Below are 26,403 nucleotides of genomic sequence, written 5' to 3'. Positions count from 1 at the left end.
TGAGTACTTTTGCGTGCAGAACTATACATGCAGCTCCTTTGCTCAGACCTAAGGTTCTTGCAAGAAACTAATATCTAAGTTTGTGGTGGGTGGTGAGATGGAGATTCTGAGTCAGTACAGTTTCTGGAGCCTTGATAAAGCATTTGTGTATAATATAGATTTGACTGCACAGGGTCAGCCAATACAATATGGTCAGAGGTCATTAAGGGGTAGTATCAACAAAGTACGATGATTGCAAACCTTTATTTTTTTAGGGTGTGAAGTGTTTTTATTTTTATTTTTTAATTTTTTAAACATCTTTATTGGAGTATAATTGCTTTACAATGGTGTGTTAGTTTCTGCTTTATAACAAAGTGAATCAGTTATACATATACATATGTTCCCATATCTCTTTGCAAACTTTCTTGAGCTCTGGGCCTAAGGAAAGAAGGAAGTAAAAATGCATGTTTGAAAAGTTTTGCATTGTGGCTGAGGCTTTCCTGCAGCATTTCTGTGGTAGTATAGAGTGGATTTAAACACAAAGTATTAGAAATAGGCTTTCCTACTAGTTGACCACAGTGAGACATCTGCCTTTCCAGGTTAGTCTTCCACACCTGGGTAAAACATATGTCTGATGTTTTCAGTTTCTCTTTGCCTGAAAAATGTATTGGCTAAAAGAAAGACCACTAAATTTTTGGTACTTCTAGATTATATCTTTGAGAACAAATGTAGAATAACTGATGTGAGAAAGGTTGAGTGGTAGGCACCGGGAGGGAAATTTTTGTTTTTGTTTGCATTTGTCTCAATTATATAAGTTAAAGGAAACAAAAAAGAAATCATCTTTCCTGGCAGTGCAGATACTCTAAAGTTATAATGAGTTTGACATTGACATTTGGCCGAGGTTCTTAGGGAAATACAAAATGACTCCATTGTAGTGCAGTTTCTTTCCTTAGAGCATATCTTTGGGTAATAGAGATAAGGCAAACAGAAACAGTTTCATACTTTGGGTCAGAAATTTTGAAGAATATAAGAACATAAACATGATGTGGCCATGTTTCTCTTTATTGAGATATAGTTCACGTATGATATAATTCAACCAATTCAGTGTTTTTTTATTTTTTAAACTTAAAAAAATTATTTATTGGTTGTGTTGGGTCTTCGTTGCTGCATGTGGGCTTTCTCTAGTTGCGGGAGCGGGGGCTACTCTTTGTTGCGGTGCGCGGGCTTCTCATTGCGGTGGCTTCTCTTTGTTGCAGAGCACAGGCTCTAGGCACACGGGCTTCAGTAGTTGTGGCACGTGGGCTTCAGTAGTTGTGGCTCGCGGGCTCTAGAGCGCAGGCTCAGTAGTTGTGGCGCACGGGCTTAGTTGCTCTGCAGCATGTGGGATCTTCCCGGACCTGGGCTTGAACCCGTGTCTCCTGCATTGGCAGGCGGATTCTTAACCACTGCGCCACCAGGGAAGTCCCCAATTCAGTTGTTTTATTGTGCTCATGCAGTTGTGAAAACAATCAGCACAATTTTAGTGCATCTTCATCACCCCCAATAGAAACCTGTACCCACTAGCAGTCACTTCTCAGCTCTGGGCAATAACTGGTCTATTTTCTGTCTCTGTTTGCCTGTTCAGAACATTAGAAATAAGTACATACAATATGTGGTCCTTTGTACTGCCTTCTTTTACTTAGCACAAGCTTCATCTATGTTGTAGTGTGTGTCAGTACCTTATTCCTTTTAATAGCCAAATAGTGTTCCATTTTATGGATATACCACATTTATCCATTCATTAGTTGATGGACATTTGGGTTGTTTCCACTTTTTAGCTGTTATGAGTAGCCAAATAATACTGCTATGAACATTCATGTACAAACTTTTGTATGGACATAGGTTTCTCTTGGGTATATGCCTAGAAGTGGGAATTTCTGGGTCATATACTAATTCTGTGTTTAATCATTGAAGAACTGCCAGACTATTTTCCAAAATGACTGCATCATTTTACTTTCCCACCAGTAATGTATGAAGGTTCCAATTTTTCCATGTCCTCACCTATACTTACCTGTCTTTTTTTTGACATCCAATTTACACTTTATTATTTTTTCTTTTTTAATTGAAATCTAATTGACTTACAATATTATATTAGTTTAAGTTGTTATCTTTTTGGTTAGAGTTATGCTAGTGGGTGTGAAGTGGTATCTCATTGTGGTTTTGATTTGCATTTCCCCATTGTCTAATGATGTTGAGCATCTTTTCTTGTGCTCATTAGCCATTTCTGTATCTTTTTTGGAGAGATGTCTGTTCAAGTTCTTTGCCCATTTTAAAATTGAATTTTTAAAAATTCATTTAAAATTTTTTAAATTGAGTTGTAGGAATTCTTTATATTTTCTGATGCAAGTTCCTTATTTGATATATGATTCACAAATATTTTGTTAATTTTGTGGATTGTTTTTTCCCCAAGAATTCTTTTTTTTCTCTTTTTAAAAAAATTATGTATTTTTTTTTTTTTTACAGTAGGTCCTTGTTGGTTATCTGATTTAAATATAACAGTTTGTACTTGTCAATCCCAAACTCCTAACCTATCCCTCCCCCCCGCACCCTTCCCCCTGGTAACCATAAATTCATTCTCTAAGTCTGTGAGTCTGTTTCTGTTTTGTAGATAAGTTCATTTGTATCATTTTTTTTAGATTCTGCATATCAGAGATATCATATGCTATTTGTCTTTTTCTGTCTAACTTCACTTAGTATGATAATCTCCAACTCCATCCATGTTTCTGCAAATGGCATTATTTCATTCTTTTCAATGGCTGAGTAATATTCCATTGTATATATATACCACATCTTCTTTATGCATTCATCTGTTGATGGACATTTAGGTTGCTTCCATTGTCTTGGCTGTTGTAAACAGTGCTGCAGTGAACATTGGGGTGCATGTATCCTTTCGAACCACGTTTTTCTCCAGATATATGCCCAGGAGTGGGATTGCTGGATCATATGGTAGCTCTATGTTTAGTTTTTTCTTTTTTTTCTTTTTTTGATTGCATGGCATGTGGGATCTTAGTTCCCTGACCAGGGATCAAACCTGTGCCCCCTGCAGTGGAAGCATGGAGTCTTAACCACTGGACTGTCGGGAAGTCTCCTATTTTTAGTTTTTTTAAGGAACCTCCATACTGCTGTCCATAGTGGCTGTATCAATTTACATTCCCACCAACAGTGTAAGAGGGTTCTCTCTTCTCTACACCCTCTCCAGCATGTTTGTAGATGTTTTGATGATGGCCGTTTTGACTGGTGTGAGGTAATTTCTCATTGTAGTTTTGATTTGCATTCCTCTAATAATTAGCAATGTTGAGCAGCTTTTCATTTGCCTCTTGGCCATCTGTATGTCTTCTTTGGAGAAATGTGTATTTAGGTCTTCTGCCCATTTTTTGATTGGGTTGTTTGTTTTTTGGTGTGGATTGTCTTTTTACTCTCTTGATGGTGTCCTTTGAAGAACAAAATTTTTCATTTTGATGAGGTTGTCCCAGCACTATTTGTTGAAAAGGCTATACTTTCTCCATTGAATTTCTTGGCACTGTCATCAAAATCATTTGGCCATAAATATGAGAGTATAATTCTGTACTCTCTGTTCCATTGATCTATATGTCTATCCTTCTATCCTTATATTAGTACCACAATTACTGTAGCTGTTTAGTAAGTTTGAAATTGTTGAGTTGTCGTCTTTGTATTTTGTTCTTCAAGATTTTTTGGCTGTTCTAGGTCTTGTGTATTTCCATATAGATTTTAGGATCAGCTTGTTAACTTTTGAAAAAAGTTAACTTGGATTTTAATAGGGATTGCCTTGAATTTTTATAGACCAATTGGGGGAGTATTGCTATCCTAATAGAATTAAGTCTTTCAATTCATGAACATAAGTTGTTTTTCTATTTGTTTAAATGTTTAATTTCTTTCAACAATGTCTTGGAATTTTCAGTGTATATATTTTGTACTTCTTTTAAATTTATACCTAAGTATTTGAATCTTTTTGATGTTATTATAAATGAAATTGTTTTATTAACTTCATTTCTGGATTTTTTATTGCTGGTGTATAGAAACACAGCTGATTTTTGTATATTAATCTTGTATCCTACAACTTTGCAGAAGTTGTTTATTCTAGTAGTTTTTAGTGGATTCTTTAAGATTTTCTATATGTAAGATCATATAGTGTGCAAATAAAGGTAGTTTTATTTTTTCTTTCCAATCTGGATGCCTTTTATTAGTTTTTCTTGCCTAACTGCCCTGACCAGAAATTCTAGTCCAATTTTGAACGGAAGTTGCAGTAGTAGACATCCTTGTCTTATTTCTGATGCCAGAGGGTAGGCCGTTCAGTCTTTTACTGTTAAGTGTGATGTTAGCCGCAGGTATTTTAGATGCCCTTTATCAGGTTGAGGAAGTTCCCTTCTGTTTCTAGTTTGTTGAGTTTTTATCATGAAGGAGTGTTGGATTTTTTGTCAAAAGCTTTTTTCTGACATAAATTACTTCAAAATGACTAATTTTTTTTCTTTTTTTTAATCTGCAGAAATTGACTTGCATACCAAATGTGTGGTGGATGTAGATGCAAACAAGGTTATTCTCAATCCTGTAAATACCAATCTTTCCAAAGGAGATGCCCGGTAAGTTAAACAGTGTTACGATCAACGGATTTTTAAATGGCGGAAAGCAACAATGGCTGCTGAACTGAGTTCAGTTGAACAAATATTGAATGCTTACTATGTGGAGACATATTGCTGCCATATAGACGAGGCCTGTAATACGGAATGACTGAGTGCCAGAATGCGTGTTGTAGGCGGTAATGGTATTGGAAGGTCCGAGAAGAGAGTGTTGGTTAGATTGTGAAGTAACTGAGGAAGGCTTCTTGAGGAGGTGGTACTGGCTGGAGGCTTAGGTAAGATGTGAACGGGAAGAAGTCGGGTAAAAGGGAAGGCTTTTAGGTTGTTCCTCAGTGTGTGTTGTTTTTACTTCTGCCAATTCTCATCCTGTCTGTCACTTAGAGCCCATTTCAAGTGCTATTTTCTTCCTGAAGACATTCTTGCAGCCCTTAGTGATTCCTGTCTTTTAAGGCCTCATGAACTATAATCTGTACTACCTAATTTAATTATTATATATTGTTTTGAATTATTAATTGTAGCTTAACAGTAGATTTTAAGGTCTTGGAGGGAAGAGACTCTCTGTCAGGGGTTGGGGATGAATACTTGAGCATCAGTTCTGGATTTGGGTGATAGTATGAAGAAAAGAGAGGGCAAGAAGTTGTAAAGAAATTGAATGTGGGGAGGAAGGAAGAGATTAATTTGGTTTTTCTCAGCAAGTGCGGGAAAATTAATTTAATCACGTAAGTTGGAGTCAGTTTACAGAAGACCTTGAAAGCAGATGAAATTTGGCCTGTATTTTTATGGGTAGGATGTCATCTTTGACAGTTTTTTAATTATTGTGATTAAGGAGGTGGATTCGGAAGAGCTGTTGGATGGCAATGCAGAGAATAGGTTAGTGGGGAAAAGACTGGCTGTTTGCAGAGATCAGCTCTATCAGAGATGTTTTTGTGCCGATCCTGGAAGTGGAGAACACATGGTGCCCGCCACGATGCCTTGCACAAAGTAGGTGCTTCAGAGTACTTGTAGAGCAGTGCTGTATATGGAAACATACCTGGAAGGTACTCCATAAAGGTTCTTTCAAGTTGAATTGCATTGAAAAGAGCACTGGCCTTGGAGTCAGAAAATCTGAAATAGAATCCCTACTTATGTTATTGTAGTTAGTTTTTTTTTTTTTTTTTTGGTGGTACGCGGCCCCCTCACTGTTGTGACCTCTCCCGTTGCGGAGCACAGGCTCCAGACGCGCAGGCTCAGCAGCCACGGCTCACGGGCCTAGCCACTTCGCGGCATGTGGGATCTCCCCGGACCGGGACACGAACCCATGTCCCCTGCATTGGCAGGCAAACTCTCAACCACTGTGCCACCAGGGAAGCCCTAAAAATTATTTTTGATTGGAGTATATATTGTTAACTTTTTTGAGCCTTATCTGTAAGATACGTGCCTTACCTGTCTCACACCTCTATGAGATCAAATTAGTGATTGTTAAAGTGCTTTGTAAAGTGTTCTGTAAATGTCCAGGTTTAGTGTTATTGATGTAGAGATATTTCTTAAGCATCTCTGGGATATGCCATTATTAGGGTGGGAAGGGTATAGATGTGTCAAGAAAGGTGCTGGGATTTTGAGCCTACTAACTGAATGACCTGTTGTCCTGAGTGTTAATTGAAAACATTAATTTGGGGGCTGTTTATTGCTCTTAGAGCTTCCAATCTGAAGACTATGGCTTTCTTTGGCAATGTGGGCGACTCTGAACAAACTTGGAGGCAATACCCTCTGGTACAAAGAATATGGGCTTTTTATACAGGCTGATGGATTCAAATTCTGGCTCTGCCACTCGCTGGCATGGTTATCTACCTGTGTTTTTTATTTGTAAAGTGTTTTCATTTTCTGTTGCTGTGTAACAAATTACCTCAAAAGCTTAGTGGTTTAAAACGACAATAACTATGCATTATTTCCTGTTTTTTGTGGGTCAGGAATTGAGACAGGGTGCAGCGGGCACGGCTTGCTCTGCTCCATGCTGTCTGGGGCCTACTGGGAAAACTTGAAGGCTCACCTGGGTATGGCAGTTGGTGCCATCTGTTGGCTGGAGAGGTCTCTGGGGCTGTGGGCAGAACGCCTGCTCACAGTCTGGTGGCAGGTTCCAAAGGCAAGCATCCTGAGAGCACAAGAAAGCCAGGTAGAAGAAGTATCGCCTTTGATATTCTAACCTTGGAAGTCACACAGTGTCATTTTTGTCACATTTTCTTGCTCAAGTCTGGTATAAAGCTCTACACAGTTTCAAGAAGAGGAAACATAGACTCATCTGTCTTAGGGTGGAGGAAAGTTAGTGTCAAATCAGGAAAGCATTTGGGGTGGGAGATGTATCGTTGTGGCTCCATCCACAAGTGTGTACCTGATGAGGTAATTGTGAGAATAAAATGAGCACATAGAAGCTTTTTTAAAAAATGTTTTCTTTCCTTTAGAGACCTTTAAATCTTAGGGATTTGTGAAAGAATTAACTAGCACTTTTTGGTTCCATAGAGTATCTTGGATGACTCTTTTTTTACATGTGCTGAAAACAGATTGAATATTAACTCAGTGCTGTAGAGTACTGTCTGATAAAAAAAAACTTTTAGAAATGACAACTGTCAATAAGGTTGGTATGTAATGGCTTTTGGTGAAGTAAAGTTAGGAAGCACAGCTGCTTAAAAAACAACTCTTTATTGAAGTACATACTATACACACAGAAAAGTATATATAGCTTGATGAATTTTCATAAGTTGAACAGTCCTATAACTGGCGCCCAGATTAAAAACAAGAACATTACTAGTGTGACAAAAGACCATCTCATGAGAAGCACTTTTTCTTTTAATGTAATATCAAGGTGAAAAGGGAAAACAGAAATTTTGGGATGTGGCAGTTCAGTGGTATATGTTGAGGCCATTAAAGGAAAAAAATAGGAGGAAAGCACAAATTACAAAGTTAAGGTTAATTACCGTCTAGTTTGTAGAATGACTAATCCATACAACAAGTTATGGTTTTATAGGAGGTATACTTGTATTGGGTTGGCCAAAAAGTGCCTTCAGTTTTTAAGTAAAAGTAAAAGACATATTTTTCATTTTCACCAAGAACCTTATTGAACAACATAGTCACCCTTTTGTTCCACTACCTTCTGCCATTTTTCAGGCAACTTCATATTTCCATCTTCTCAAAACCTTTTATCTTTTTGAGCAAAGAACTGTTCAAGGTGCCTTTTACAGTCCTCCAGGGAATTGACATTTTTTCCATTAAGAGAATTTTGTGAAGACCGAAATGAATGGAAATCCGAAGATGCAATGTCTGGTGAATACGGCAGATGAATCAGAACTTCCCAGCCAAGTTGTAACAGTTTTTGCCTGGTCATCAAGGAAACGTGCAGTCTTGAGTTATCCTGATGGAGGATTACGTGTTTTCTGTTGACTAATTCTGGACGCTTTTCATTGAGTGCTGCTTTCAGTTGGTCTAGTTGGGAGCAGTACTTGTTGGAATTAATCGTTTGGTTTTCCAGAAGGAACTCGTAATAGAGGACTCCCTTCCAGTCCCACCATATACACAACATCACCTTCTTTGGATGAAGACCGGCCTTTGATGTGGTTGGTGGTGGTTTATTTCACTTGCCCCACAGTCTCTTCCATTCCCCATTCTTGTACAGTATCCACTTTCATCGCCCGTCACAATTTGTTTTAAAAACGGAACATTTTCAGTACGTTTAAGTACAGAATCGCAGGTGGAAATACGGTCAAGAAGGTTTTTCTTGCTTAACTTATGTGGAACCCAAACATCAAAGCAATTAACATAACCAATATGGTGTGAATGATTTTCAACGCTTGATTTGGATATTTTGAGTATGTCAGCTATCTCCCGCGTGGTATAACGCTGACTGTTCTCAATTAATGTCTCAATTTGATTGCTGTCAACTTCACCTGGTCTACCCAACCACAGAGCATCGTCCAGCGAGGATTCTCCAGCACGAATCCTTGCAAACCACTTTTGACACATTTGATCAGTCACAGCACCTTCTCCATTCACTGCACAAATCTTTTTTGACATTTCAGTTGTGTTTTTACCATTTTTGAAATAATAAAGTATAATATGCCAAAAATGTTGCTGCTTTCCTTCCATCTTCAATATTAAAATGGCTACACAAAAATTCACCAATTTTAATGTCTTTTTTAAAGGCACACTGATATGACAGCTGTCACAATACAGTCTAACAAAATTGTTTCGAATGAAGTTAAAGACAACTAAGTGCTATTAGAGCCATCTTAAGGAAAAAACCGAACGAACCTTTTGGCCAACCCAATAGCAGAGAGCCAGGGATTTGAAACTAACATTAAAAAAAGTGGTTTGGTCAGTCTAAATCACTAGTCAGAAAGGCTCAAATTAATGTTTTTCCTTTAAAAGCTACAATATCCTTGTTTTTAGAATAGTATCCAATCCTATTAATATAAAAATATGACTAGCTTTGTATGTATACTTACAACCTAAGTTAGTATACTTTGAAAGTGAACATGTATACATTTTATAACAATAGTTTGTGTATTTTTCTGATTAATTTTGCATTAACTTCTGAAAGTTTCATGGTTTGATGTTTATGCTTATTAAAGCTAATAAAAGTCATGGTTAAATGAGGAGGAAGACCATTTTCAGCTTAACAGCTTAATCATGGGAATTTGGGAAACATTTTTGCTGTGCTATATGTGTGGAATTTCAAAACTGTTTTGAAAAATAAGATGCTTAAAATTCAGAAAATTGATTGTACATGGCTAACGAGATTAAGAAATGCTGACTTTGGAGTCAGACATCCTGGACTGAATCTCAGCTCTGCTACTTAACGTGTGATGTGGAGCAAGTTACGTAATTGTCCTCTGCCTCAGTAAAGTGGAGATTATAGTAGTACCTGCCTATAGGTTGTTATGAGGATTAAGTGAGTTAAAATATGTAAAGTGGCAGTGCCTGGTGTACAGTTAACCTTATGTAAAAATTTAGCTATTACTTTGACTCTTACTGTTATTATGGCCTGTATTCAAGTTGTAGTCCATGGTATGTTTGTGAGCTATAACTTCATAAAGGAAGTAAAATTTTTTTTTAATTTATTTTATTTATTATTTTTGACTGCGTTGGGTCTTCGTTGCTGCGCGAGGGCTTTCTCCAGTTGCGGCGAGCAGGGGCTACTCTTCGTTGCGGTGCATGGGCCTCTCATGGCAGTGGCTTCTCATTGTGGAGCATGGGCTCTAGGTGCACGGGCTTCAGTAGTTGTGGCACACAGGCTTCAGTAGTTGTGGCTCGTGGGGTCTAGAGCACAGGCTCAGTAGTTGTGGCACATGGGCTTAGCTGCTCTGTGGCATGTGGGATCTTTCCGGACCAGGGCTCGAACCCACGTCCCCTGCATTGGCAGGCGGATTTTTTTTTTCTTTTAAAATAGATGTTGAGGGTAGGAGTTTATTAGTTTATTAATTTATTTTTGCTGTGTTGGGTCTTCGTTTCTGTGCGAGGGCTTTCTCTAGTTATGGCAAGCGGGGGCCACTCTTCATCGCGGTACGCGGGCCTCTCACTATCGCGGCCTCTCTTGTTGCGGAGCACAGGCTCCAGACGCGCAGGCTCAGTAGTTGTGGCTCACGGGCCTAGTTGCTCCGCGGCATGTGGGATCCTCCCAGACCAGGTCTCGAACCCGTGTCCCGTGCATTAGCAGGCAGATTCTCAACCACTGTGCCACCAGGGAAGCCCCCTAAAAATTTTTTAAACCAAAATATATTCAGTACTTGAGTATACATGCCTATCAAGAAATTACCTAGTTCTAGAAAAATTTCAGCTTTGCAAAGTCAGAAACTTTATTTTGTCTAGTTTGCCCAAAGTTGGTGGGGCTCTTAGGGACTAACATGCCATGTGTTAGAGAGATAGCCCCTTAATTTTAAGTTTACAGTGAACAAAATATTAATCCCTGTCATCCGGGCTTCTCCGTAGTATCAACCAACTGGGGAAGCCAGGTTAAAACATTGCTTGTGAACATAGGGTAAGAACAAAGGGACGTTTTATTAAATATGGAGAAGATTAAGGACAGACTCTTTCTATTCCACAGCACTCTACTGAAACACCCTAGAGACTGAAACACTTGTATCCACCAGTTGGGTCTTTTTCTTCTATATATAGTACTAGATACACATTGACAGATTTGATCTATTTGTTTTCTCTTGCAGAGCCATACTGCTTATACTAGTAGTACGTTAAATGTCTTTTTCGAATTACCCTTTTGCACTAAACCAATTTAGTTTTCTAGACTGGTCCATGGGCTTTCCCAAATCTTCAGCACTATATTTACAAATCATCTTTTAGGGCTAATAAGTGACTAATTCATTATCTATTCTTAGTAGATTTTTACAAGTGTGATTCTCAGTGTGTGATTCTTCACATTTAGGAGCCCTTTAAGTCCCTTTTATCACTAGTTACAATAATACCATGATGTAGAACAGTCCCTTTTTAAATAGCTAAATACATCTTTAAGCCTTATTTTGTTTGAATTATGTCTTAAAACATTAAAATTTTATCTTATAATAAAATGTTAATGCTAGTGCTTGTCACCATGATAGGACAAAACAGTTTCTTAGGCTAAGTTTTATCTTCTGCCTTTTGCCTCATTCCCTCCTCTACCCACCAGACAGGCCTTTGCTGCTCACTCTGGCTAAAAAATTGAGATACTTAAAATGTTTTCAAAGGGAGTGAGGTGTGATTTCTCATGGAGAGTGGCAGCCTCCACTTTATGAAACAGTTGTGTTATGAAAGTTATGTTTCTGTGAGTTTGGAAATGGGAATGCATTTTCCGATAGGTATTGACAGTTGTTTCTAGGAGAAAGGCTGTTCTATTAAAAAGAGTGACTAGTTTGGCCCACAACTCATACGGTAAAGTTTGCTTGTTTGTTTTTGCTGTGCGTGTATGGAGATAAAGAATGCATTGACTATCAGTAACTAATATACTTTGGCGTCACTGTGCCAAAGGTGCCAGCAGTTTTATCCACCGTTGTTTTTGCACCATCAATGCAAATATCAACACAGTGAAGAAGGCAAATGTCTTAGTATTTTATGAAAATAGTTTTGACCTCAAGACCCACTGAGAAGCTCTAGGAAACTCTCAGGAGTCCTCAGACCACAATTTGGGAGCCAAAGTTAGACTGAATGGATGTCTTTGGTTTATTTTTAAACTACTTTATTGAGATATAATAAACATATCATATAATTCATACCTTTAAAATGAACAGTTTCAATGGTTTTTATTATATTTACCAGCACAATTATTTAATTTTATGACATCTTTATCACACTGTTAATCTATGTTCCGTCTCTAGGTTTGAGATTTACCTATTCTGGACATTTCATACAAATGAAATACAATTTGTGGTCTTCTGTGATTGGCTTCTTCTTAGCGTAATGTTTTTGAGGTTTATCCATGTTATAGCATTTATTGGTACTTATTCCTTTTTATGGTGGAATAATATTTCATCATATTCTATTTTGTTTATCCATTCATCAGTTGATGGATATTTGGGTTGTTTCTACTTTTTGGCTATTATGAATAATGCTGCTGTGAACATCTGTATACAGGTCTTTCTGTGGACATATGTTTCTGTTTCTCTTAGATAGATGTTCAGGAGTGGACTTTCTGGGTCATATGGTACCTCTGTGCTTAACATTTCGAGGAATTGTCAGACTGTTTTCCAAAGCGGCTGCACCGATTTACATTTCCACCAGCAGTGTATGAGGATTCCAGTTTCTTTGGCTTTTAAAGAACGCTCGTTTACTGTAAGGAAAATGGTGGTGACTCTGGCTAATTGGAGAGTGTATACCCTGCCCGAAGGCATTCAGATTACAATTAAAATAATTGAGCAAAGTTTTAAAAAATATAGTGTATAAAAAGGTTTAAAGAATAAAACACTTAGGCACCTGTCACTCAGTTTAATAAATCATTACCAATACAGTTAAAGCCTATTGTGAACAGCCTCCAATTTTAATGCCTTTCTTCTCCACCACAGTTAACAACTTTTCCAGAATTTGGTTTTTTATCTTTCTATTTCTTTACATTTTCACTATGTGTGTTTGGAAATTGTTTGTACAATACTATGTGTCCACAAATGCCTTTTCCTAGTAAAGGGTCAGAGAGATATGTGACTCAAAAAAGACTGACTACTAAAGTATAATGCCTGATATTTTAAGAAAATAAATTTATTTATTTTATTTATTTTTGGCTGTGTTGGGTCTTCGTTGCTGCGTGTGGGCTTTCTCTAGTTGTGGCGAGCGGTGGCTACTCTTTGTTGCGGTGCGCAGGCTTCTCATTGTGGTGCCTTCTCTTTGTTGTAGAGCATGGGCTCTAGGTGCGCGGGCTTCAGTAATTGTGACATGCGGGCTCAGTAGTTGTGGCTTACGGGCTCTAGAGCTCAGGCTCAGTAGTTGTGGCGCACGGGCTTAGTTGCTCCGTGGCATGTGGGATCTTCCCAGAGCAGGGATCGAACCCACGTCCCCTGCACTGGCAGGCGGATTCTTAACCACTGCACCACCAGGGAAATCCCTAATGCCTGATTTTTAAAGGCAAAAAAAATTATATTAAGAGAAGCCAAAAATAATATCACAAGTTTATGTTGGGGCGGAAAGCTAATTGTTCATATTTTGTCAAATACGCTGTTCCTCCTTTTTTCCTCTTAAAAAACCAAAATAAAAAAAAAGCTTTTTTTCCCTTCTCATCTATTGTTTGCAGTGAATTCCAAACAAGCGTTGCAGTGAAAATTGTTCTACTGTACCTCCAAGTCTGAGAGACTGTGGATCAGTGAGCTATGCCTGTTCAGAGGTGCTGCTTTAAACAACAGAACTGAAACCTGAAAGGAAAAGAAGTTCTTAGTATAAATTGTACTGAGAATCCCTTGGTCAGTTAATCCATTTTCTTCTTTAGCCCTCTGTTTTCTATCGTGTGTGTGTGTGTGTGTGTGTGTGTGTGTGTATAATTAACACTACAACCGTTAATATACTAACTTAGAGTTTCTCTTATAATTCTTTATTACCCTGCCCCACCAAGTGTAAGCTGTTATTATTATTATTACTCTTATTATTTGGCCATGTGTCCTGTGGGATCCCAGTTCCCTGACCAGGGATCGGACCCGCACCCACGGCAATGAAAGCGCTCAGTCCCAACCACTGGATCACCAGGGAATTTCCCAAGTGTAAGATTTTTAAGACCAGAATTTTCTGAAGTAGAAAACATTTGGAGGGTTAGACTTCAAAATCGTAATGAACCTGAACACTGATTTCTGTGGTATTTTGTGAAATGGCCTGTTCTTTAGTACATGTGGGAGAGACTTTCCAAGATGGATGGAGTTAGCTGTAGATGACACAAATATGCAGATATTTTTCTTGTTTTCTTGTAAAACTATGGGGCTTTCCACTCTTTCCTGTTTGGTTATGTTTAACCTAATAATAAATTGATAGTGTGAGGGTTATAACTGCCAGTCTAGTGCAAAGAATGTCTGAGATGTTGATCTTAACCAGCACTTGTCAGAAAGGTCATTAAAACTCTTTTTATTCCTTCTAATTGCTTACCAGACATCAGATCTTAGTCAAGATCCTTAGGTAATTAATGAGTTCTAATATGAGCAAAGTATATCCAGTCCTTGTTTGGAGGTTCAGAGTACTCTGTTCTTGGTAGATGAATGAATATATGCAGAATATATATATATCAGATAGATGCAGAATTAAGTGATGTTGACCCATGTACATACATTTCTCTTGCAAATGTATTGTGTAATACTGCTGAGGGGAGGGCCTAATGCCAATAATTGCTTTGAAATATATGAAGTCATTTTCAGACTAATTCCTTGTTAGGAGAAGGCATCATTAGGTCATATTAGATAATGACTTTTAAAATTTTTGTACTGTTATATGGATGCTACTTTAAGTAAAGATTTTAATTGAAGGAAGTCATGCAAAGTGTAATTATGGTATATATAATAGATCGGTTTATTCTCTCTGCTGTGAAATGACTTGAGTGAGGCTAATAATTCTGCCCAAATAGAATTTACTCCTCTGGAGAATAGTATGTGGTATGTTTTAATTTCATAAAGGGACTCTTCCTCGGGAAGCCTGTCAGCCCTGATTATGTCAGAGTAAAGTGGGGAGAACAGTGTCCTATGTACTCTGATATTTTAGAGAATTCCTCCCCATCTTTTTAAAAAGTACTGTGGCCATTGAGTGTATAAACCATTTACTACTTTTGAATGTATCTGGGAAAATGAATCGGGAAGACTTAAAAGTTAAAAAGGTAATAAAATATGTATGGTTGAATTCATGTTATTTCATGGTTAATAGCACATAATCAAATAGCAATAAATACAGATTTTTCAAAGTTTTACCAGCAAAAGCTAGTAGGTTGCTAAAATGAACTGTTTGATAGCTGTAATATTAGTAAACCTGTCTGAACAAAATTAGACTGTTTTAGTAGAATTTGTGAAATCTTAGCATTGTCATTGGGTATGTATCTATCTTGTTTATGCTTTTATTGGTACAGCAATAAGAAGAAATAAGCTGTTTTTCTTAATTCAAGAAAAGAGTCTTTATCACTGTGCTTGAAATACTGCTTGGATACTAACATTTGATATAATGAGGATGCAGGGTTATGTGTATGTGTGGCTGGTTACTAGATTAAGTTATAGCTAATACGAATTAAATGTTTTGAATTTCCCCAGAATTCTGGATTCACCATAAAATTATCACATGCCATATGATATACTAGATAAGACATCTAATTACGAATAAAGTTTAGGTAAAACTATCAAGTCCCACTATTGATGTTTTTAAAATTTGTCTTTGTTGTTTGTTTGGCAATACTTTTTTTTTAGGGCTCTTTGTCTCAATCTCCAGTTTAGGAGTTGTTGCTAATATAAACAAAATGTTGAATAAGGATCTAGACTTACGTTTTAAAGATAGAGGTAGCAGGACTTCCCTCGTGGTCCAGTGGTTAAGACTCCACGCTCCCAGCTCCCAATGCACAGGGTACAGGTTCGATCCCTGGTCGGGGAGCTAAGATCCCACATGCCGCATGGCGCGGCCAAAAAAAACTAACCAAAACCCTCCACACACAAAAAGATGGAGGTAGCAGTATTCTATGAGGAAATGTGCCATGAGAAACCATTCCACCCAAAAAGTTGCTGCGTCACAATATCTTAGGAATCTTTCTGATCCATTCAGCAGCTGAACATCAACCCTTTGCCAAGTACCAAGCTAAAAGTTAGGATAATCTTTATTAATCCTTAGTTCCATTACATTGTGGTGAAATTATTTTTAGCACACAGTATCTATAAACATACTAGTAAAATAAAAAACAAAGCAAAACAGAAAAGTAGAAAGGGAAGTTGAATTATTCTCTTGTGGACTTTGTAAGTCTGCATTTTTGCAGGCTCAGACTTGAAATGATTCTATTGTTTAATTTTGAGCATTGTGCCTTTTCTTATGAGAGTGATATTTAGCTAAAAATGAAAAATTATTTCTTTTGCAAGTTAATAGTGTAGAGTTCTGGAGCCCTTTATCCTACCTCCTTAGAATTCATTAAAGAACTATCTTGTGTGATGGTGAATTTCACTTTTTACCAAACCTAATTTATGTATACTTATATTAAATAAAAAATTCTATAGAATGAGTAATAATTAAGAGTAGTAATAATCTTTACCTTCACGTATTGACCCATAAATGAAACAGATCAGTAATGCTTTTGTTCCACTTTTAGGAAAACAAGAATTTACAAAAGATCATGGGGTAGGTAGAAGTTGTATTTGCCATTTAATAAAAAAACCTCTTTGTTATGGAGAATTAAAAGATATGCCAAAGTAGACAGAATAGTATAATAGGCTGCCTGTTGCCCAGCCCTCAAAGCCATTCACCCGTGGCTAATACCGTCCTATCCACATCTTCAACTCTTTCCTTTTTCCCACATTATTTTGAAGTAAATTTCATTTTACCCACAAGTATTTTTAATATATCTTTATTATTTTTAACATAACCAAAATACCATTATTACACCTTAAAAATTAACAGTAGTTATGCAGTAGCATCAAAGTTTCAGTCAGTGTTCACATGTCCAATTGTTTCATGAAGTTTTTTCCCCAGAGTTTGTTTTGAAGAGCATCCATGGCGATTGGGTTATATGTCTTTTACTTTATTGGTTCCTTGGCTGTTGAAGAAATGGGGTCATTCGTTGTGTTGGTGGGTTAATAAGTGAATTTATTACAGAGGATGTACTGTGCTTATTTAGTCAGCTGCCAAATCTTGATTTTTCTTGTGAATATTTTTATCCTGACATTCCTTTCTATTCTCTCTGACGTTACCCTAGTTAGTACCATAATTGCCTTATATTTAGCCTTCTGACTGGTTTCTGGAACCTTCCTTCAAGCCTGCTCCTGCTTCCTGTAGTCTGTCTTTTCAATTTGGAGCCTTTATTATTTCTACTAATTAAGAAATATCACTGCCTGGGTGACATCTTTTATGTGTTCATGCCTCCCTGTTTTCTAATGCTTGTACTGTTTAGCTTTATCGTATGTCTTTTGAGTCCCCCTCCCCTTTGAGACTGTGGTTACTTGAAATCCGGGACCTCTTCTTATTCTTCGTGCCTCGTACAGTGCTTTGCAGGCAGAAGGTGCTCTGTAAATGTCTCTTGATTGATTATAACTGTTCTGTTAGTGCTTGTTCTCCAAAGCTCCCCGTTCTCATATTTGCCCCAATTAGTAGTTGGAAAGGTGATTTGTGAGTCTGGGAGTTGGATTTTATTTTATTTTATTTTTTAAAGCATTTATTTATTTATTTATTTGGCTGTGTCGGGTCTTATTTGCCGCATGCAGGATCTAGTTACCTGGTCAGGGATTGTACCCAGGCACCCTGCATTGGGAGCTTGGAGTCTTAACCGCTGGACCACCAGGGAAGTCCCAGGATGAAGAGTATTTCTCAAGACAATAGTAGGGCCTGATGAGCCATTTCCATCCACTCCACCATATAGGGTGCGGTTTTCTAGAAAGAGAGATTCTTGTCCACTGGATCCGGTCTCTTGTTTACTCTCTTGGCACCATAGCTTTTGTTTTGCTTTTCTTGTTTTGACAACAACCTTCTGTTCCAGTGATGTTCATTGATGATATTTTAAGTGTGCTGTTTCCTGGTGATCTAATATTAGGACCATACTGTAGGATAAATTTCCTTGGGAAGAATTTCCCGAAGATTAAACAATTTGTGACATATAGATGTTGCAAACGGGGGTGCCGTAGGCTACATTTACCCATAGATGTTTGTTTGGCCTGTAGTTTCAATGTTTAAAAATATGGGGGTTTCATAAGAAAATTCAGATTTGCAGTTTTTCCTAAACAACCTGAAAATCTGGCATCACTGGGCTTTCTGCCTCCTTTGACAAGGTCATGAGCTCTTCAGGTCCCCAGCTGGTGGACACCCTCATTTATGTTATTTGCCTGGTCCCTGTGGACCTTTCCATCCAACCCTTGGTGTAGATCCTTAACGGCTTTGGTCACAAAACATGTCCTTTCCTGACCTTGGCCCTGGGTTTGGGGCTCACATTTCTTTTTGAAACTCTTAACTTCTGCACTGTGAAGATGGTATGTTCTCAATTTTTCTTTAGTTTATTAAGTTTAGCCATGTGACTTCTATAATTGTTGATATGACTTTATAAATTATCAAGTGTTCAGCATAACACATTATTGATTTGCAAAAATGTAAAACAATGCTACTCTTCAGTAAATATATATTTATATAAATATAAATATTTTTGAGAATAGTGTTAGTTTTTCTTAAATGTTATTTATGTTAACATGTAATCTTGCTATGTTAAATGAATTAATAACATTTTAAACTTAAATATGTTTCTCAGCTTTAATTTCTAATGCAAAAAAAACTTCTGTAGGCTACAACCCATGTAAAATGAAGCTTTTTAGGGTCCTCAGTTGTTTAAGAGTGTAAAGGAGTCCTGATACCAAAGAGTTTGAGCATCTCTGATACTAAAGGGTAATGTGTTAGCCCAGGTTAATCAGAATTGTCTAAGGTATTCACCAAAATTTTAGAACATAATCATTTTTTCCCTTGTAAGCAATATCATGTAAATCAACAGTAGGTCCCTGCAAAAGTTTATTGAATCCATGGTGTTTCTGAAGTGTATAACATTATTTAACTAAGACATTTAGGCATATAATTCTGTGAATTTGGAGTTCTAACTTAGAATGCCAAGAAATTTAACCCTTTACCTTTTGGGATAGGGGGCCAGGGATTCCCTGGTTCTAAGCCTTTCTGATTGTTCTCTTGCTCTTGGTAGAGAGAGTTTGTTGCATAAATAGTGGGGAGAGGATTTGAAGAACTGAGATGGAATTTTGCTGTGATTTGAGATTTTGGTGGGGGGGACTTTTAAACAAGATTCAGATGCTAGAGGGGTGAGAGAATGAGCAGTTGTAGAGAAGAAAACTGGGGTTCCTTGGAGGCGAGAAGGGGATGAAATAATCCTACCTGCTTCCCTTTGTGGGTAGACAACCTGGAAAAGCAGATGCTGTGCCACAGTTTCCTGAAGGCTCTCTCCCTCTCCCAGTTTTGTCTTTCTGTCCATCCACCCCTTACCTCCCCCCAACCTCCCACCCGAAAGCAGGGAGGGAAACTTTTTTCCTTCCTCTCTCCACTTCAGCTTACTCTGTCTCATCATTATAGAGTCCTCACCTTACATCACTGGAGTAATAGAACAGTTAAAGCAAGATATGGGTGGAGAAGAGGAACTGTTTTGCTTTTGCTTGGTGAGATAGAAAGGGAGGTAGGCAGGATGAAGAGAGAGTCCCAGCAGCCATAATGAGGGTGGGGGATTCCTGGACCAGTTTGGTTGGGCAGCCGTCCAGGTAGAACAGTATGTGTAGCCAGGACACACGCATCTCTTTATTCTCTAGTTGCAAATACCTGTCTTGTCTCTCCAACTGTTTTTAAAATCCCTTTGGGTTAGGAATTGGATCCTAACTAATTATCCTTATAGTTCAAAGGATTTATAGGTATAGAATATCTGTATGTGTTAGGATCTAGCAGAGGGTTAGGCTCACAGGTGCTCGAGCAGTACTTTTAGATTGAAAAACATCATGTATATTGTCCTGTTGCCCTAAGAAGAGATTGGAAAGTCCTTAGCATATGTCTCATAAAATGGTGTAGAACTGGGAGAGGCTCTGAAGGTCTTGCAAGAGTATATTCAGAGAAGATAAGATTAGATGTGATTTTAACTGTAGTTAAACCATAGTTTAACTGATTATTGGAGGGGCTTTGGCCTACAGTTTCCACTGCCTGAGGAGAGCTAGTTCTGATGGCTCTCTTGGTCTCTGCTCTGCCTTTCAAGAAGGAGCTCCTCTGGGCATAAGACTCCCAGGATAGGTCTGTTCTCCGTAGGGTGGGTTATGTGATGTTCCTGTGTCTACCAGGATATTTAAAGGGGACAGAAAAGGCAGGAAAAGAGTATATATTAAAAAGAATATATATATTTATAGATGTATAACTGAATCACTTTGCTGTACATATGAAACTACTAACACATCTGAAACTACTAATTGTAAATCAATATTTCAAAAAAATTTAAAAAATGATCTGAAACAAGCAAGAAACCTATGACAAAAAATCTGGTTACTGTCTACAAGGTGGAATTATTTGATTATAAATTTGTATATCAAAAACTTTAATAATTTTTTTTTTTTTTTTTTTTTGGCTGTGTTGGGTCTTCACTGCTGTGTGCAGGCTTTCTCGAGTTTCGGTGAGCAGGGGCTACTCTTCATTATGGTGTGCGTGCTTCTCATTGCAGTGGCTTCTCTTGTTGCAGAGCACAGGCTCTAGGCGCGTGGGCTTCAGTAGTTGCGGCTCATAGGCTCTAGAGCGCAGGCTCAGTAGTTGTGGCGCATGGGCTTAGTTGCTCCACGGCACGTGGGATCTTCCCCGACCAGGGCTCGAACCTGTGTCCCCTGCATTGGCAGGCGGATTCTTAACCACTGTGCCACCAGGGAAGTCCCTAATAAAATTTAAAAATATTCCTAAGTAAAAAAGATAGATAACTGTCAAGATTTCAGATGTCAGCAGAATGCAGTCACTGTAAAGGAGAAAAGGATGGCAAGACTAGTTTTATTTTTATTTTTACTCATAAGTAATTCAAATTTCAGGATACCTGTCAGTTTTATGTAGCTGGTAAGTCTTTGGAAGTTGAATCTGTAATGCATAACAAGTTTTGACTGGAGGTTTTTGTTTTGCAAACTGGGATTTTTATAGCAGTTTTGTGTAATTATACACATGTATCTAAATCTGCATTAAAGCAGATCATTTCCTCTTTATTGTTTAGATGGAATGAACATTTGCAAGGTTATAAAGTGTTTTTTTAATCAATTTTTTATTGAAGTATAGTTGAATTACAGTGTTGTGTTAGTTACTGCTGTACAGCAAAGTGACTCAGTTATACATATATACACATTCTTTTTCATATTCTTTTCCACTATGTTTTTTCACAGGATATTGAATATAGTTCCCTGTGCTATACAGAAGGACCTTGTTGTTTATCCATTCAAGTGTTTTAAAAAATAAATTTTACCCTATGAAATGAAAGCCATCTTAAGAATCTGTAGTAGTAGCTACTGCTCATATAATTGCACTTTTATTATTTTGTCAGACTTAACATACTCCTCTGTGTAGAAAACTGGGTGAGCTATGTTTTGGTCATGTGTAACAAACTTCCTTGCTCGCTTTTATTCTCATCAAATGTTACCACAACAGAAACCCCATATGTAAGCAAGATCTTTGTCCAGTTATTACTCCCACTTAGCCACTAGTGAGTCATAGCCGCCCTTGCAATCTGCCATGTTCTTTCGGGAATCAGAAACTGCCATAAAATAGGGGGAACCAGACATTGAATATACGTTTGGTACTATTTGCGTGAATGTCTTTTCTCTGAAAGTTAGATTTATTAGGACTGAACCTGTATGCTAGCCTTTATCCACTCACATCGGGAAGGATGCTTAAAAGTAGGATACTGGGACAGAGACTGGTTCAAGATTGAGTCATACCTTGGCACCAAACTAGGACTTTGTGCCTTGCCATTTCCATAAGCTTTACTTAAGTTTTCTGACACTGACTTCATCTTTAACCGCTGTATTAGACATCTCTTCTGTCCCACTTCAGGTCTTCTTGGCCTCACTCTCCCCAGAGCCTTTAATCACTTTTCACCCCTGGCTGTTGCCAACTCAAACTGGACCCTGACCAACTTGATGTGGACATAATCTGACACCTCATTCCTCGCTCCTCTCCCTGCTCTTCCCTGGGGCTGTAATCCATGATAAGCCCTAGGCTTTGCTTTCTGAGGAATCCATGCTAAGAACATCCTTTTTGTATGCCCTTGGTTTATATACTAAATGGATTCTCTTGCTTATGTATTACATTACAGTTGATCTGACATATTTTGACCCGACTCTGAACTTAAAAATTAGGAAGAGGTTAGGTCTGTTCTTCATAGTGTGGATTAATTTTTTTTTAATTTAAAAAAATATTTATTTGGCTGCATCAGGTCCCAGTTGTGGTATGCAGGATCCTCGTTGCGGCACGCGAGATGCTTTGTTGCGGCGTGCGGGCTCTCTGTTGTGGCACGTGGGCTTCTCTGTAGTTGCGGCATGGACTGTAGAGCTCGCGGGGTCAGTAGTTGTGGCATGTGGGCTCTCTAGTTGTGGCGTGTGGGCTCCAGAGCACGTGGGCTTAGTTGCCCCACGGCATGTGGGATCTTAGCTCCCCAACCAGAGATGAAACCCGAGTCCTGTGCATTGGAAGGCGGATTCTTAACCACTGTACCAGCAGGGAAGTCCCTTGTGTGGATTAGTTTTTACTTTTGTCAACCTCATAAGCATTAGATAGGATGTAGGATTGGAGTGTTGCCAGTGGAATTTAGCCATCATCATTGCTTATAAGGATAGGAAGAGGCAAGAGTTGGTTGAAGGGCATCGGAGAAGTATGACTCAGAATGGAGTTTGAGTTCTGGATCTACCATTACCAACTGTGTGCCTTTGGAAAGTTTACATGACTTCCCTGAGCTTCAGTTTCCTTTTCTGTAAAATCAAGGTGAGAACACCATAATATAGATCTTGTCAGATTGCTATTGGGATAAATGAGTTATTTATGTAAAATACCTGGTACATGGTAGGTACTTAGTAGATGGTAGCTGCTATTATTCCTTGATTCGTTTATTCTGATCAACTTTCTTCATAAAAATTTTATTCATTGAAACACGTCATATTTTAAGTAATTTTTTTCCAACAACACTGGTCTATGCTAGATACTCAGTAAATACTTACTGGCTAGGTTAGACATGTAGTAAACTATCATACTATGTTCCTAATAACAAATCATGCCCTTTTGCTTTTAATTGGCAATAATCTTAGGTGACTCAAGCTATAGCTCTAAGTGTAGTTTCCTAACCCTCCAGATAGCAAGTACAAGATGTTTATTTCAGGGATTGTGGGTTTCCTCTAAAGAACATCAATTTGCATAACATTGCCCAGAGTTGGTTTCCTTGTTCTGAGCAAAGAGCTATTATTATAGTCAAAGGAACTTGTGGTCAAGGTCTTTGAACACGTGGAAGGTGTAAATAATGCAGAGACAGCTAGGGCAGTGTTCCTGGAAATATGAGAAGCGAACAGAGAATTTAGTTTTTGGATCTTTTCATTGATGATAAATAGCGTTTGTAGGCATTATTATTTCTTATAGTGTGTTGGATCCTTTGCAAGGGTTTTACCTACAGGTTCAACAGAAGTACTTAGAATAGAAAATATAAGCACCACGATTATATTAGAATTTTCAGAAGAGGAGTGAGGCAGGAAGGCGCTGTATGACTTCCCAACATCACAGTTAGTAAGTGGCAGAGCTGGGGTTTGAACTCAGGTTTGCGTGAGCTCATGTCTCCAAAGCCAGATACCCTCCGTGTATCACCAGATATACTGCTTCTTATTGCCTTGTAAGATTTCTTTCTTTTTTTTTTAAAATATTTATTTATTTGCCTGCTCTGGGTCTTAGTTGCAGCACACGGGATCTTCGTTTCCGCATGCGGGATCTTTAGTTGTGGCATGAGGGATCTTTTAGCTGCAGCATGTGAACTCTTAGCTGTGGCATGTGGGATCTAGTTCCTTGACCAGGGATCGAACCTGGGCCCCCTGCATTGGGAGCACAGAGTCTTAGCCACTGGACCACCAGAGAAGTCCCCTGCCTTGTAAGATTTCACAGAAGAGTTTCTTCTTGATCTTTAAACATTTGAAAACATATAATTGATTTTTTTAAAAAAAGTAAAAAAGAAAATAAAAAATACAATTGGTAAATTGAGATTAGAGCAAAACTGTAGGCATTCAACAATTTTTTTTTTTTTTTTTGCGGTACGCGGGCCTCTCACTGTTGTGGCCTCTCCTGTTGCGGAGCACAGGCTCTGGACACGCAGCCTCAGCGGCCATGGCTCACGGGCCCAGCCGCTCCGCGGCGTGTGGGATCTTTCCAGACTGGGGCACGAACCCGTGTCCCCTGCATCGGCAGGCGGACTCTCAACCACTGCACCACCAGGGAAGTCCAACAATTATTGATTGGTATCTAATATATGCAGCCCTGGCAAGGTGCCTGATAAGGGAAGGATAAGTATGACTTGCTCTTCTTTTAAGGAATCACATTCTGGAGTTAGGGAGTGTAAGTACGTCACATTTGTTAACGCACTCAACAACTATTTGTTGAATGCCCTCTGTGGGTGTCAGGATAGTGTTGACCCTAAGAAAACAATGATGAACAAAAGAAAATTTGGTCCCAGGCTTCATGGAGCTTCTTAGTCTATCAGGGTTATTATGAACGGGTCTAAGGCATTTGGGTCGCTTATAATCAGACATTAGTAACCTCCTAAAATTAGAGCTAGGTGAGAGCTTGTAGGCCTTCTTCCTCATCCCACACTACCATGGGGTAGGTCAACCACGAAGTTCTGACGAATTCTGCCTCAGATCTGTTAGCGCAGGCACAGCATTAAGCATACAGCTTGTTCCTGTGAGCTCCATGAAGTCACAGCTCTCAGGCGCTTTGCCCGAAAGTTTCCCTTGAGACAAAGGTAGCAGGATTCAGTACCCTCTGCTTAGAATTATGTGGCAGAGCCTGAATTCAGGTCTGGCTAGAGCCCTAGGCCAAGAACCCTACCCCAATGGCACAGGATGCCAGGGTTGTTAAAGGCTTAGACTTTGTTCTCCCAAGAATGGAGGTACCTGTGTAAGATTTCTAGTCAGTCTGAATAGTTTTAACACTACGCATTTTACCAGTTAAAAATTATTTCTGACATTCCTTGTGCTGAATAGTGAACTGTGTAGTGTGGATCAGAAGGAAAGACAGCTGAACCTATTTTTGCATGAACCCCTTTGGCAGTCTGATAAAGTCTGTAGACCCTTCTCAGAATAATCTTTCAAAAGCATAAAATGCAAAGGATAACAAAAGAAACCAAATATAATGAGGGACTTCCCTGGTGGTCCAGTGGCTAAGACTCCACGCTCCCAATGCAGGGGGCCTGGGTTTGATCCCTGGTCAGGAAACTAGATCCCGAAAGCCACAACTAAGAGCCTGCATGCTGCAACAAAGATCCCGTGTGCCGCAACTAGGACCTGGTGCAGCCAAGTGAATGAATGAATGAATAAATAAATAAATATTTAAGAAAAGAAACCAAATGTAATGAAATATAGTTCCAGAAATATTTTTAAAGATGTGGGATACAGTAATATGTGCTTCTTTATTATTGTATTAACTAATAAGATCTAGTGTTGGGAGTAATTAATTTCAAAGTTGTGATGAATATACATACAACATATTTGCAGCAGTTGTAATGTGATAAGAAGATAGCTGTGGACTTCCCTGGTGGTACAGTGATTAAGAATCCACCTGCCAATGCAGGGGACACCGGTTTGAGCCCTGGTCTGGGAAGATCCCACATGCCGCGGAGCAACTAAGCCTGTGTGCCACAACTACTGAGCTTGCGCTCTGGAGCCCGCGAGTCACAACTACTGAGCCCGCGTGCTACAACTACTGAAGCCCGCATGCCTAGAGCCTGTGGTCTTTAACAAGAGAAGCCACCACAATGAGAAGCCTGTGCACCACAACGAAGAGTAACCCTGCTCAACACAACAAAGAGTAACCCCCGCTCAACACAACTAGAGAAAGCTCACATGCAACAACGAAGACCCAATGCAGCCAAAAATTAAAAAAAAAAAAAAAAAGCTGTGATTTCTATTGGTGACGAAGTCACTGCTAATACTGTAATTTATTGCCTACATTAATAATTGAGGGTAATTGGTAAATTGCAGTTAGAAGTTAGTGAAAAATAAAAGTGTAACTTTTCCCCCCATCCATCTTCATAGATGCCTGTTCATTCTATTGGGATTAAGAATCTCCACACTAGAGTGCGCATTCTTTTTCTTTTTAAATAGAGAAGTAGCCTAATTTATTTTAATTTTTAAAAAAATTTTTTTGGCCGCTTGGCTTGCAGAATCTTAGTTCCTTGACCAGGGATTGAACCCGGGCCCTTGGCAGTGAAAGCTCAGAGTCCTAACCACTGGACCGCCAGGGAATTCCCTAGAGTGTGCATTCTTGATTAGAATCCTTTGTATGTTAACCCTGGAGTGTATATTTGTGATTAGGATACCAAATGTTAAGAAATTAGCCCCACACGTGGATTAAAACTTAACACTTGCCTTTATGGCTATTTTTCTTTTCTTTTTTTCCCCAATAA

At 38.6% G+C, this 26,403-nt stretch overlaps 1 protein-coding gene across 2 annotated transcripts in view; it reads left to right on the top strand.

The window, feature by feature from the left end:
* Positions 1-26,403, top strand: part of KIF13B (kinesin family member 13B) — a 187,731-nt gene that overhangs the window by 13,769 nt on the left and 147,559 nt on the right. For both annotated transcript variants that reach the window (XM_067745296.1, XM_067745295.1), the window contains exon 2: positions 4,523-4,616. In XM_067745296.1, the coding sequence (XP_067601397.1) occupies positions 4,523-4,616 (94 nt within the window). The remainder of the gene's footprint in view (positions 1-4,522; positions 4,617-26,403) is intronic.

Source organism: Pseudorca crassidens, chromosome 7 (genome assembly GCF_039906515.1).
Source record: "Pseudorca crassidens isolate mPseCra1 chromosome 7, mPseCra1.hap1, whole genome shotgun sequence".
Classification (NCBI taxonomy): Eukaryota; Metazoa; Chordata; class Mammalia; order Artiodactyla; family Delphinidae; genus Pseudorca; species Pseudorca crassidens.
This window is presented reverse-complemented; position numbering and strand designations above follow the sequence as displayed.